This window comes from Manacus vitellinus, unplaced genomic scaffold (assembly GCF_001715985.3).
Source record: "Manacus vitellinus isolate BGI_N305 unplaced genomic scaffold, ASM171598v3 scaffold_4_pilon, whole genome shotgun sequence".
In the NCBI taxonomy this organism is placed as follows: Eukaryota; Metazoa; Chordata; class Aves; order Passeriformes; family Pipridae; genus Manacus; species Manacus vitellinus.
This window is the reverse complement of record NW_021940604.1, coordinates 10,191,409-10,205,550: the sequence shown is the minus strand read 5'-3', so window position 1 is coordinate 10,205,550 and position 14,142 is coordinate 10,191,409. Positions and strand designations below refer to the sequence as shown.

At 38.9% G+C, this 14,142-nt stretch overlaps 1 protein-coding gene across 6 annotated transcripts in view; it reads right to left on the bottom strand.

Moving 5' to 3' along the window:
- Nucleotides 1–14,142, bottom strand: part of MAP7 (microtubule associated protein 7) — a 116,998-nt gene that overhangs the window by 40,366 nt on the left and 62,490 nt on the right. For all 6 annotated transcript variants that reach the window (XM_029962762.1, XM_018078197.2, XM_018078195.2 and 3 more), the window contains exons 2-3: nucleotides 10,873–10,941; nucleotides 5,418–5,495 (exon numbers count right to left, since the gene is read on the bottom strand). In XM_029962762.1, coding sequence (XP_029818622.1) covers nucleotides 5,418–5,495; nucleotides 10,873–10,941 — 147 coding nt within the window. The remainder of the gene's footprint in view (nucleotides 1–5,417; nucleotides 5,496–10,872; nucleotides 10,942–14,142) is intronic.

Below are 14,142 nucleotides of genomic sequence, written 5' to 3'. Positions count from 1 at the left end.
AGAACATGTAAGAATCATTCAAAGAAAGGCTGGTCATCTATCAGATAGCATGTGCATGCTGAAAGCTTAAATGCCATAGGAACTATTACATTGAAGCTGAAAAATACAAAGAAAAGTCGTAGCCTGATCCTTCTTCTATCTCATTACTTAGTACAATCAATACATTTGAACACAGTCATGTGATACAAGGACACAAAATCAGAGCATAAAAACAGGATTTAGAAATTGAGCCCTAGATGTGCTGTTAATAGGTTCTGCTTGTTTGCAAACTAGTAATGCTGGATTAGATTACAAAACAACATAATTAAGGTTGTGTTTCTGACAGTTCTGAAGTGAATAACAGAGCAAAAGAAACCAAGGTCAATCACAAAAGAGACATTCTGATCTTAAGAGACATGTAAGACTCGAAATCAACCAATTTTACACTGGAATTAACTAATTTAATGTGGAAGATATTAGCTGCAAACCATGCATGTTTCTTTTGTGGAAATAATCTTGTAGTTTCTTTCCCCAATCACACACATGGAGAGCCATTCTTTGCAGGGGTTTTAGGCTGTGAGGGAAAGGGAACGTGCATTAAGTATCAAAGCCTTTATTTTCTGTTTATCCATGTGAAGCAAGGAAGGTGTTGCCAGATCCTCTTTTTCTGTCCCTTCTGCTGTCTCTTCACTTTAGTCCCTTTTTTTCTAGTATACTGCCTATATAAAGGCAGATCAGTCTAGCATCATACTTTCTCAGTCTGTCTTATGCATCCACCTTAGACAGACAGCTTATCTGAGTAAAGATCCTATAGTCTTTGTCAATCTTTCCAGCCTTTATATTTTCTAACTTTACAGCACTGACCTCAGCCATAGCTTTCTCCTCTGACCGCTCTTTCACCTTTCCCCATTGCCAGCTCCGCACTGAAACTGTCACTGCCTCCTTGCTGCATTAGCAGTAAAATGGATCAGTGATGCTTTAACCATACCTAAAAATGGGGACATTACACAGAAGTGGCTGACTGAATGAATTAGAAGGTGAACGTCAGAGCTGTAATTAAAGGTGAAGTTAATGTTAGATTCTCTAAGCCAACTTTTCGCCAGTAACCATGCTCTGAGGGACATTCATCACAGAAATTTTTAGACTAGTCTTCCTTAAAAATTGTTTTCTTGTCTTATAAACCCTTTTGACATTCAAGTTCTTCAAGGAGATCCCAAAATTATTCATACGCTAGGATCAGCAATTCCCAGTTTCTGTGGGGCTTCTTTCTATGGAAATGTTGGATGAAGTTCTGCCCCCAGCTGCCAGGGAAGAAAATACACCAGAAAGAATTTCACAGAAAAAAATTGTAATTTTTATTAATGTGGTATTTTGCCAATGATCACTTTCAAATGGGAGAGTAATCTCTATGATGTGATCTTTAAAATATTATTTTAATGGTTATGCATTTTAAGTATTAAGAATTTAGTGGATTTAGCCAACTTGAAACTGAGACATATTCTAAAAACTAAGATTAATAACTCTTCATTTAAGGAACGTGCAAAGTGAGAAGGCAGGATTACCGTCTTTTGTTCCCAATGCCAGAAACTAAATGAGCCATGTGTCCTTGTCAGGATCACAACTCCAATAAAAAAAAAGGTTAGTTTTCAAGCAGGATTATTGTAGATAAAACATGAACAAATGTGAGACTTAAAACTGTTTTCTCAAGAATCAGGACTGAGATACTGCTAAGTAATAACAAGAAAACTCCAACAACCTCCTCTATGCTAGGCCACTACCTAAGGCTACCAGAACGAAACTCATTTTAAAATTTCAGTTGCTTTTCCTGTTGAAAAACACATTTTTATTTTTTTTTACATTACAGAGAACCAAGTCTATGATAACAAATGGAACCAGAAACCAACTGGAATGGAACAACTTTGCCCTGTACTACTAAACTTCTACCCTCCAACATGGCAACAGCATTTAACAGGTGAGAAAAAGCCCATGGGCCTCCCCTGCCAATTCCCAAACTTTGTCAGGGAATCAGCAAGCAGACAGCTAGTTGGATGGAGCCAAAACCCTGCCAGGATCCTTCATAACATTTTAACAGCAAGAACAATTAAGTTTTAGCACCACAGAATGCTCTTCAGCACTGTTTAATTTGGTAGTACTGATACAATCGATATGGCAGTTAAGGGTGAAAAAGAGCAACTTTATTAAAATTTTCCAGTTTGACCAGGCTGTTGACCATGTTTGCCTTCACAAACAGTTCAGTTCCAACATGTGTACATCTCACAGCCCACATGGTCAGAACACAGTCAGTCAGCCTGACAAGTGCAAAGGAACTGCAGTGCCAAGCTGCAGCCAGAAATGTGACACCTCCCTTCACTCTGGCCTCTGAGAACAGTCCCATTTGACAGCTATCATCCTCACCTACCGCTGCCTCTTTCGGGATTTCCTTCCTGCAAAACCCAAGCGGGCTGGTCTCACATAGAGAGATCTGATATTTATATTTTAAAGGACAGATGTTAATTTTAGGCACTGTGGGAAAGAGTGCTGGCAGAAAGAGCACAAAAATGAAAACTTGATCACTAAAGAGCAAGTGACAACACTGGAATCATTGTTTATGGAATAAAGTAAAGACCACCCTAATAATCCTTTAAAGGTCTGAATGTGCATATCAACAATACGCACATTATGAAATAGTCAGAAGAATAAAAAAATTTAAGCAAAAAGTACACCAAATTGATACAACTTTAATCATGGAAAATGAACTACACGAAAGAGTGTTGAAGAATTCATATTTTAGAAATGTTGGGATGGCATTTCAGAAGCAATGCCTTTCCTACAGTAAAGGAACTAAAAAAAAATCATTCCTTCTTGACAGTGTGATCTGCTGAAATAGCATATGTGTCCCTGTGCACCTTTTATGTTATCTAAAGAAAGGTCCAAAACCAAATACGAATATACTAAGGTAAAAGGGGAACTTCTGTAAAAGTTTTTTTATTCTTTTCATTTAGGTGGCATAACATCATCCCCAAGAAGCTGACAGTTCCACTACAGACATGCTAATATCTATCCAGACAACAAAAATGACAGTATCTTTCCTACTCTCTAAACTCTCATTAAAAACAAGAGTTAGACACCCAAGTGTGCTAAATAGAATAAGACTGCTAAAATACCATTGCCAGGTGCAAGGAAACCCTCAAGAGTGCACAGCACCTACCAACTCATTATACTACAAGGAAAGTCAAATCCATCACAGCACAGTGGAACTTGAAAAAAATTAAGCCTTGAAAGTAAACAAAAGGGGGAAGAAAAAAGGTCTCAAATCAATTCTCATCAGAATATTGTCCAACAAATAAGCATAATCATTATTAAACTCCACATGTGGTACTCCACATGTTCTTAACAGAAGGGTAAAACAACTTAATTTTTCTGAGAAGATGAGTAACATGACCTCCTGCAGTTCAAGTTTCTGAAAATACAAAACAAAATTACTACCAGCTCTACACTTACAGAACTGAACACTGTCTGGTTTTTTTTTTTTTTTTTTTGAGAAGCAGAGAATAATTTTACTTCAGGTATGACTGAAATTCTCAACTTCTGCTTAAAAAGAAGTCTTTGCTAAACCTGACAGGTCCCCTGAATCAAAAGGAAAGGAATTAAGTTTAAATCCAACTTAATTATTTTGAAAAAAAATTCCTTCCTTCAGTTGCTTTAGTGTTGCATGGTTGATGTCCCAATATTAACAAAATCCAAGTCCAGTTTTTAGCAAGACACATTTATGTAACAACATTATACGACTCAATGTTTAAGAGAGACAGCTTCAGAATCTCTTTGCTGTGGTTCACGACATGAATGACTGATTATCTAGGTTCTACACTGAAAAAAAAAAAAAGTTGCATGTCCTAGTGAAAAATTATTGTTTTGTTGTACTGGAACACAAATCTCAAGAGACAGCTCCTAAATCATACTGTTAGCAGACAAATATACAGATGAAAGTACAATGCTACTTTCAATTTTCTTGTTAGTTCAAAATAATTCTTCATGCAAGAACACACAATACACTCATACATCATATGGACATGCAGAACTCACTTGGAAATGAAGGATTCCATGTCAACTTATAAAACCCCCTGATGCTGCTTTTAAAACATGTCACGTAAAATGATACATTTCTCAACAGAAGTCATGTCCTTCCAGTAACAGACACTCATTTACCAATAGCTAGAAAAATCAAAGTCTGGGAAAATTTAAGGAAAGCATCTCTCTTTGCACTTGACTAAAGCATTGTTATTACACAAGGATCAAACATGAGAAAAGAATAAATATGAGACATGGAATCGTCATATATGAAAAATTAATTAAAATGGACCAGTAACATTCATTCGCTCTGGAACCTGAAGAAACTAAGCTTACACATACCATCAACTTGAGGAGCAGCTTTTCAGGGATTAGCAAGCATCCTGTCACACTACCCTTTGAGCAAGCCAAAACCAAAACTTTCTTTTTGCGCTCCAAAACAACCCTTATGATTCATGCATGGCTACTGCAATGTTGTAAGGTGCTGTAAAAAAGAAAAGGCCATAAACACTATCAAGACCTAGGTGACAATAAATCATGGCTCCTCAGGTTAAAGCAGCATAACTCTGGCTGGAGTTATAAGACAGTTCTATAAACTTTCAGAAGCTAGAAATTGGAAATAAAGAACTTCGGTTTCTCAAGTCATAAGAATTCATCATCCAAAGAAATCAGGATGAATACGTAAAAAAGAGGAAATACTTGTGCTTGCCAACCTCCCAACTGCCACAGAACTTTGTCACAGCAAACATATAAATCGCTTTCAGAAAGCCACTAATTTGGCTTCACATAATTCTTAGTTCTCTCACCACTGTACTCAGTAAAATGCCCATCAGTATTACTTGTTAAATAAGTAATTCACCTGAATCGTGTTATACACGCTCATACACAGGTGACAGAAGGTATTGAGCACATCTATTTGACACCTATTAAGGGTTTTACCCGAAAAAATACCCCAAGTTTATATAAAAAAAATTCAAACCATACATTGGCAACATGTTCTGCAATTCTATTTTATGGCAATAAAGGATGTATTCAACATATTAAGTAGTCTAATCTTAATTGGTAAAATACTCTAAAACTTCAAAATTCCATTTATATCAGGGAAGCTTCCTTGCATGATTTCAGAAATCAACTCATCTTTCATTCACAGTCATAAAATAGGTGAGAGATATAGCACTGATGAATCCCAAGATGTGCATGAATTAAAAGATCTACTTTAAAGACACAATAATGTATTAAGAATGACACTACTGCATATGTAGCACAATTATTTACTGAATGTTTCTAAAAGTAAACTGGCAAACCCACCGCAGGCAGATGATAGTCCATTAAAAAATCTCAAACAATAAAAAACCCAGAGCAGGCCTTACCTAGCTGTTTTTCTCGTTCTTCTCTCCGTTCTCTGGCAAGCCGTTGCCTGTCATCAACCCTTAGTACTGTTGGATGATCTACAAATAGAGGGAGGGGGAAAACATTAGGCACATAGCATAAAATCAAATGTTACCATAAACAAACTTTCAGGAAAATGGCTGCTAAACAACTCTAACTACTCTAATGTCTAAATAGATCACATTTTCAGAAATCTTATGGAAAAAAATCCGGAACAATTGATAATCAGTATGCATTCACATTTAAGACGTAAAACACTCCCAAAGAATAGACCAAGGTTTAACTGTGAACACCCAGAAGACTACTGCCTGTGAAAACTCAGGAAGAAGTTTTATTTCCATGCCCAAAACAACTTGACTGCTTGAGAGCATTCTGACAAAAATTTATTATTCCGTAACCTCTCTCCAAAATGCACCCACAGGCAATTCTATTACAATAAAGTATCTTCTTCCCAACAATATTGCCTCGGAACAACCAAAAAACCCTATTTCACAATGCTGAAGAAGTTCAGCACCCAAGCAAAACAGTTTGGATCAAAGCACTGATCTGGCTGAGTAGTTCTGAAGCAGCTCTGGCTGAGCCTCTGAAGACAGCATGACAGTGATCTCAACAGATATTTGTGTGCACATGTATTAAAAACTCCAACAAATGCATTAAAAGCAGTGAGTGCAACACATGCATGGACTGGTGTAATACCAGAAAAGTAAGACAACAACTTCCTCAACTATCCTTGTAGGTTGAAAGCAAGCTACATATCTTTAAGAATATCTGCAACTGGCCCCTTATTGCAACAGCAATAAGACTAAGGATAATATGAAAAAAACCTCTGTTAGAGCTCAGGCTTGACTTTAAAAATTCAGGCTTTGTTGGAAAAACATCACTTGCTCAGTGATGTCTCTGGAAGTCAATAAAGTTCTGAACAGCTAGCATCCTACTTCCAGTCTCAGCAATGGAGTGGTTCCAAACAAAGGGAACAAAGTCCAAGTTACCAATTCATCTCAGCATGCTGTGAAAACCAATTTCCTACTCATCCTTAGCCTGTGCTACTAAACCTGGAAAGCTCTTAATTTTATGCTTCTTTCACTAGCACTGAAAAAGTTTGCTTTGAAAAAGAACACAAGTAAACCAAAAACCCCACAGAAAAATTAAAAAGATTTCTGGGTATAAATAAATGGTCTGATTTATTTTAGTATTGAGGAGAACACATTTTTTAAGTATTTTAAGATAAAGAACTATCCAGAATGCTGTCACCATGAAAGTGCACAAGACAATAGAGCCTTTTTGCTATTCAGTGTAAATACACAAGTAAGTAACTTGTAAAAATACACAGCCCGTCTTCTTGTGTATAGGCTGCAGACCTGTGAAGAAAGTTACTAGCAAAACAATACAATGGGTCATAAAACTGAGGTTAAAGATATTTGCAAAAATACATCTCTGAAGTGAGGGTGAGCTAGACTAATTTTGAATAGTTATCTGAATTAGACAAAAAACCCCAATAATGAGCATTTCATACTCTAACAGAAGTTCCTGCATAAGGATGACAGGATTTCTTGGATGAACCAGTTCACTGACAACTTCAGCTTAAATACTCTTGAACTCTCACCAGTGAAAAACTATCATCTCAGCAACGTCAGACTAGAGCCCCAATTAAGGGCATTAACAGCAATGCAAAGTAACAGCTACAAGGAGAAAACCTATTGCATAGCTGGCAGGAAGAACATTCAAACATGGCAGCCACAATGAAAGGTGCAAAACAGGAACAAGTCACCAGCAAAGACAAAGGTAATCCATCACCCAGTTACAGATCAAAACTGTAATGTTGGTTGAATAGCACACAGTGTTGCCATTTATGAAACCATGCCTAGCCATGCCATCGCATAGATTTGTCCATTTTATGGTACAGATTAACATTTGGCTGATGTGAAGAAGTGTGCTGACTCGCATGCAGTCTCTTTAGCATGCAGACACAGGTCAAAAGGGTAATAGTATTCCTTCTCTCTCGTGACCGGCACAGAGGATCCACAAAACATGAATTTCTGTAGCATGAGTAATTAGTGCTTGTGGAATAATGCACATTCAATATGAATTCCCCTGGAAAACAAGGATTCCCTTCAAGGGCTGTCAGCAAAGTCAATGTAACATTGAGTTGACAGAAAATGATGAGACACTGGGGAATAATGTAAAAACCTGCTTCTTTCAGAATATCCTTTCCGTTGGGTTTTTTTCCCCCCTTTCTTGAGAAGAGAGATTTCCCTATCAGGGAAAAAGACCAATTCTTCAAAGAGGCAGGAGGGTTACATGGACAGGCAAACTGAAAAGGTCTCCCTTAAGAATTCCTAATTATAAGCAACAGAAGGAATAAAATAAATTTTTAAAGTTGCCCTCTGACACTTTCTTGGAAGATATCCAATTATTTTTTCTGTATCACACACCTGATGACATTCATGCATGAACAGCCCCTCTCCCAACACCCCAGGATTTCAGAACAATCCTAGAGAATTCACACGAAGTTGCAGGCTATGCACAGTGTAAGTAGGTCTTCAGTAACAAGCTATTTTGCATACATTTGGGATCACAAAGAGCTAAATCAATATTAGTACAAAGATGAGAATAACTCCTTTGTAGCAGACCGTCATTGCATTTGCTCTGCTAGGGGTTGGAGCATATATTATCAGTGCAAATCTTACACTAATAAATAAAATGTCTTTTCTGAGCCTTGAAAATGATCCTTCATAGTTTGGCTACAAGCCCAACCTCCAACAATTGTATTCTGAATCCAAGTGATCTGCTGGCACCCTCAGTGCATAGCATCAGTAGTTTCAAATTGTGGCAAAACAAGGGAGTTCACTGGGTTCACTGGGCCTGCTCCCCATTTTCTTTCTCATGTCTGTACTCACTAACAACCCATCATACAAATACCTGTGGGACTGGCATTTTTCTTATTCAGTAGGAATACCAGGACAAACACACACAGTACTTTGTACTCTCTCTCACTCATATTCATCATCAGGCAATAAGATTTACATTACTGCACAAGAAGATGGAAAACATGTCAGTTGCAACAAATCTTGCAAGAATTCGTCATTTTTTACAGAAATAATTGATATGCAAAGCCTTATAGACAACACTCCAGGAAGATCCACATGCTGCTATAGAAGCTGCAGTTTAGTTATGATACAATATGTGGGAACTCACACTAAGCAACCTATTTCACTACATTTACATAACAGGTATAGAATTAAGCATTTGTATGAGAGGGATGTTTGGAAAATAAATAAGCCATAGTTCTATAAAGGGGAACTTAATTTTCCACCTGCTGCTGGAAATCAAGCTTCTAAATTACATATGAAAACAGTATTTTCCCATAAACTTACAACACCTGACTACAAGTTCAAAATTCATTTTAATAAGTTAATAGTTTAATTTTTAAAAGTTTACAAGCTACAAATGTATTTTGCAGAAATTCAGCACTGAAACATCCCTAACTATATTTTGGTCCCTAATTATATTACCAAAAGGGAAAAGCAAGTTTTCAAATCTTCTATATAATTAATACTCAACGAACTCTTAGGCACAGTTGACAGCTGTAGGAATTAAGTTGCTAAATTAACAATTGTCATGTGCACTTAGAACATACTGCCAGTTTCTGTGGCTCATACTATCAGCTTCACTCAGTGTGGCTTCAAAAGTCACTCAACTACTATTTGTCATTTCCATCTATAATCCTCTCACAATCTCTTCTCATGAATGGTCTACCTCCGCAGAGGGAAGGAATCCCAGTGTTGTCTGTGTTCAGATCACACATCTCTCCCATTTGCCCAAGACTCCTAGGGTGCTAATTTCTTACACTAAAGAAACTAAAAGGGATATCAAGTGGAAAGCAACAGTCAGTTTGTATGTCAGTTCACACCTACGAACTAACCCAGGGGAGAAAGAAATGGAAGCCATGGCACTACTTGAAAAGATGCATTGCTTGGATCTCAAACCCTTTTCCCTTTGTCTAACTCCCTTTGCAATGCCATGCACACATTCAAAGTTGCTTTGGACTCCCAATATTTTTTCATTCTACGGACACCTTCCAGGCAATAAGGACATTGTTCATAATGACAGCTGTCACTGCTCCGCTGCAAACTGGTTTGTTTTTTAACTAAAACAGTTTGACACAAAATTCATATGCAGTATAAAGAAAAAACAACATCAAACCTCGAACAAACAAAAACCAAATCACCATCTCTCAGAAGCTCTCTCTTCAACATGGATTCCCAGAAGGCTGGGTGTAGAGTTAAACCCTAGACACATGCCTGTGCCTTCCCTCTCTCCGGCCCCAAGAATTTTGCGTTCCTTTCTACACACCAGCATAGATCAAGGGAACATAGGAACAGCTAGGATGCTCTCCTGAGAAATGAAAACTGGATTAAACTACCGCAGGATAAAGTGGGTATTGAACACTGTCCAACACCAAGAGCTCTGTTTTTGCTGTGGAAGCAGGTAATGTTATCTTTATTTTCTCCTCTTTCTCCCACTGCCTTTCTGATTGAAAGCAGCCATGAATACTGTGCCTTGTGTAGGACCCAGCGCTGCCTGGCAGAGCATGCAAGGTGTGATCTGAACACAGACAGCACTGGGATTCCTTCCCTCTGGGGAGGCAGACCAAAGGTACCCCGTTTGGGGATAGAGAAGAGTCTGTCAGAACAAACAGTCACTGAGCTGCCAAGCTGTCAAGGAGTTGAAAAGGGAATGCTTACAGTGCGCCTAGTCCTCAGCAACACAAGCACCTATGCTTTCTAAGGCACCTAAACAAAATCATTATTAACTACATATTTTAAACTTGGGTACCTGAATTGCACTACAAGCAGAATTTAGATATCTAAGGGCTCTCCTGGACCTTAGTCTAAGCACACAAGTGGAACAGACCCAGGGCACCAAGGACTGCATTAGGCGTTTTAGTACCTACACTTTCAACTGTATAAGTGAACAGTGAATTAAATCCACACAATTTACCAATCAGGTATGGTGAAGTAATGAGAAACATCTGCCCACTGCATAGAGTACATTACAGAATAGGGCATGCTTTGTGGTAAGTGAAGAAATGCATCAACAGAAGCACATTTATATAAAAGCTGTAAATCTCTGCCTACAGTAGATAATTCTCATTCAAGCACAGATACAAGTACAGTGGCTTCTGTTGTCTTATCTCACTTCCCAACCCTCATTCCTAAGCTGTACTAAAATAAAAGTAGACTCTTTTAGTTTTGCATCTTTGCAAACAATCACAGATTCCAGCCTAACTAAATACGAACAGTCACTGGTACCATTTTGACTGACACAGCAAGAGAGGTACAAAAGCAAAAAACTCTAGAAGTTCCTAAGTCAGCTGCTTCCCATACAGCATTGAGGCAAACAGCCTTTTAGCATGGAGCATGTGGAAAGGCATACCTGGTTTAGTTCCAGTGTTGCTTTGTCCTGAAGTAATTTTCTTGTCTTGTGTTTCAGAGCCTTCAGCTGCTAAATAAGGAAGAAAAGAAGATATTAACCATTTTATTTAACAACAGCTCATTCACCTTATTATAATGCGACTTAAATATTGCCAAATTCCCTTTAAAATCAGACTGTTCCAAGAGATCACCTTAATGCCATTCTAGACCATTTTTCACAGAAAAACCCCCAAATGCCACACAGAAAACACTGAAGCCACAATACAAGTTCCTATTTCAAGGTGAGGAAAGAGCCACAAAAATATTGCATTTTAACAGTGTATGTTTTAACAAGATATATCAGATGACTTTTAGACTCCAGGTTCCTAAAAGAATGGTACAAGATACTGGTAAAAACTTCAGAGACTCTTTACAAATTATTAACGCACCCATTATGCGGAACTGAAAAGAGGACTATTTATGACCTGAATGAAATCTAACCGAGGCGATATTCCATTATTTACAATAGACTTTTAATCAGGCCCTACCAGTCTATAACGAGATCTAATTCTGGAGCTCTGAATGATCTTTCAACCCTTGATAAAGAAAAATCCCAAAAGATTCATTACTATACTTCACATCACAACCATATCCTTGTTTCAGCACCTATCTGTAATTAAAAAAAAAGCCAGGAAATTAGATGCCACGATTTTTTCAGCTTACTACTCATCCTTTTATCCAGAAGCTCCATGACAGGACTGTTTCAGTCCAGAACACAGCAATCTGGGAAGAGTCTAAAAAACTCTGTAAGAATTCTAAGAAGCCTTCCACAAACAGCAAGCAAGGGCATTTGCAATATTTGCAAGCAAGAATAAAAAGATAGTTTATATTAAACAAAGCTTAAGGGAGGAAAGACACCAATTCATTTGAACAAAAATATCAGTAGAAATAAAAGTTGGAAAAAACTGATTACTCCAGATTTAAAAGCTAAACAAGCTTTTAAATTATGTCTTATTAGAAGACATAATTAAAAAAAGCTTTTTTTCAGAAGGCTCTAAGCAATTTCTTATGCATGTCAGCTTTAACAATATACACTGAGGACTTAGTGCCTAAGCGAGTTCATTCCCTTCATGGCCTCATAAAAGTCTTTGTTTCCTCACTTAACTCTCCACAAGCATGTTTCATGATTAACATAGAGGATAAAAGGTAGCAGCAAAAACCTACGTTACATGTACTGTAATCTTTTTGCAGGTGGAAGGCAGGTTAGGGAAACAGAAAAATAGTGTTGATCAAATGTTTAGTGTTCAAGAGCAATGTTTTGCCAAGAGCAGTGTTCAAAAATAAAATAAAATAAATAAAAACGTGTGAAATTTTAAATAATTGTCAGTCACTCCTCTCCCTGAAAACTGTAGGAAGTCTCTTGTGATCAACAGAAATAACCACTGTTGAACTTAACAAATACTGATTCCAAATCACAACAAGAATTCTTAACACTTTAAAGGTAGCCCAATAAAAGATTTCAGAATTTGCCATTTTAAAGGCCTCATACAAAGGATTGGTTTGACCTATAGGTACATGGACCGATTTTTGCCAAGATAATTTGAACAACACTGAACACTTGCACCTCCAGGTCTGGTAGGATCTACTATTATCAAAAACCATATTTGGTGCTGGAGTGTGTCCAGAGAAGGACAATGGAGCTGGTGAAGGGTCTGGAGCACAAGTCCTATGAGCAGAGGCTGAGGGAGCTAGGAGTGTTTAGCTGTAGTGGGGGGAAACAGTTTTTCCCCCTGCAGTAATAAAATGGTAAAACCCCAGGGGGTGGTGACCCTTGAAGTTTTGAAGTTGTAACCAATGAGCGCTTCTGCGAAATATAAACATACTACAAGCAGAACGGAAGAGAAGTTTGGTTGTAGTTTGGTGGCAGAAGTGGTAGCCATGTTCTGAGGCCACGAGGAAAGGGGCTCGGAGCCCCTTGGGGCCTCTGGGACCCCCCAGCCCCTGGTTGGGGGGGGGGCTGCGGGGACTTGGAACAGGGGGAGGCTGGGCTAAGTGCCTACAGATGAAAGCTAAAGAAGTTTTCTCCACCATGAGTGAGTAGAGACAGAGCAGCAGCAGAAGCAGCGTCCAAAGACTGTGGCTAAGAGCTAAAAGATAAGAAAGCAACAGCATGCAGCCAAGGAAGGCACAGAGTTGTCTGAGAGAGCCGAGAGAGAGAGAGAGAGTAGCAGAGAAAGAAAATTAGGCTCTACCGAGAGGAAGTTGCGGTAAGAACTGAAATAAAACCCTATACCCCTCTGAGACCTCCGAGAAAGGAGGGAGATGGACTCCAGCTTGAGAGGAGTCGTAGAGTGCAACATGCACCAAAGAGAAGAGCTGAAAAGCTCAAAGCGTCCTGGAAAGCTAGACCGGGATGGAGAAGGAATGCAGAGGGGGTGACCTTGGTCCCCCCTCACTGCTGCTGCCAAGCCTAGCAGCCTGAGACAGAGCACAGGAGCTCTGGTAGAACTCTTGAGGCAAAGGCTTTCAACTGAAAGCTGCCCAAGATGTTCTGACTCAGGGGTAAACCCCCTGAGGAAGGGACTTTCACAAAGATGCCCCTGCACTTCGTGATATGACCGTGGTGAAGTGAGTTTTGTCCCTGCTACGCAGCCCACGGAGGAAGATCCTCGTTTGAAGACGGGTGGCCGAGGGGCTTGGATACCCCTCGTGTGTGCTGGCAGAGATCCAGCTGCTGCATGAGAAGAAGAGCGAAACAGATAAACCTGCTGCCTTAGAGACATTGCTGCTCTGAAGAAGGGATCTTTCCTTCTTCCCTCCTGGACTTTTATTTGGAGGGGAGAAGAGGTTTGATCCATTATAAATGGTAGAGATAGCTAAGATTATGTATATGATGTATTATAATATTTATTTGTACAGTCATTGTAATATATTCCCTTTCCCCCATTTAAGTCTCGTGTGATCGTCTGGAAAACCCATCTCACATTTATTTGTACAGTCATTGTAATATAGTCCCTTTCCCCCAATTTGAGTCTCATGTGGTTGTCTGGAAAACCCATCTCACATTGGGTTGAGATGTGAGAGGGGGCTTAGACTAGGGAATTGGATTTTGAGGCTCTCAAACCATGACATTAGCCCAGAGAAAAGGAGGCTCAGGGGGAACCATATCACTCTCTACAACTACCAGAAAGGAGGCTGTAGCCAGGTGGCAGTTGGTCTCTTCTCCCAGGCAACCAGCAACACAATGAGAGGAAATGGCCTCAAGTTGCACCAGAGGATGTGGCACCTGGGG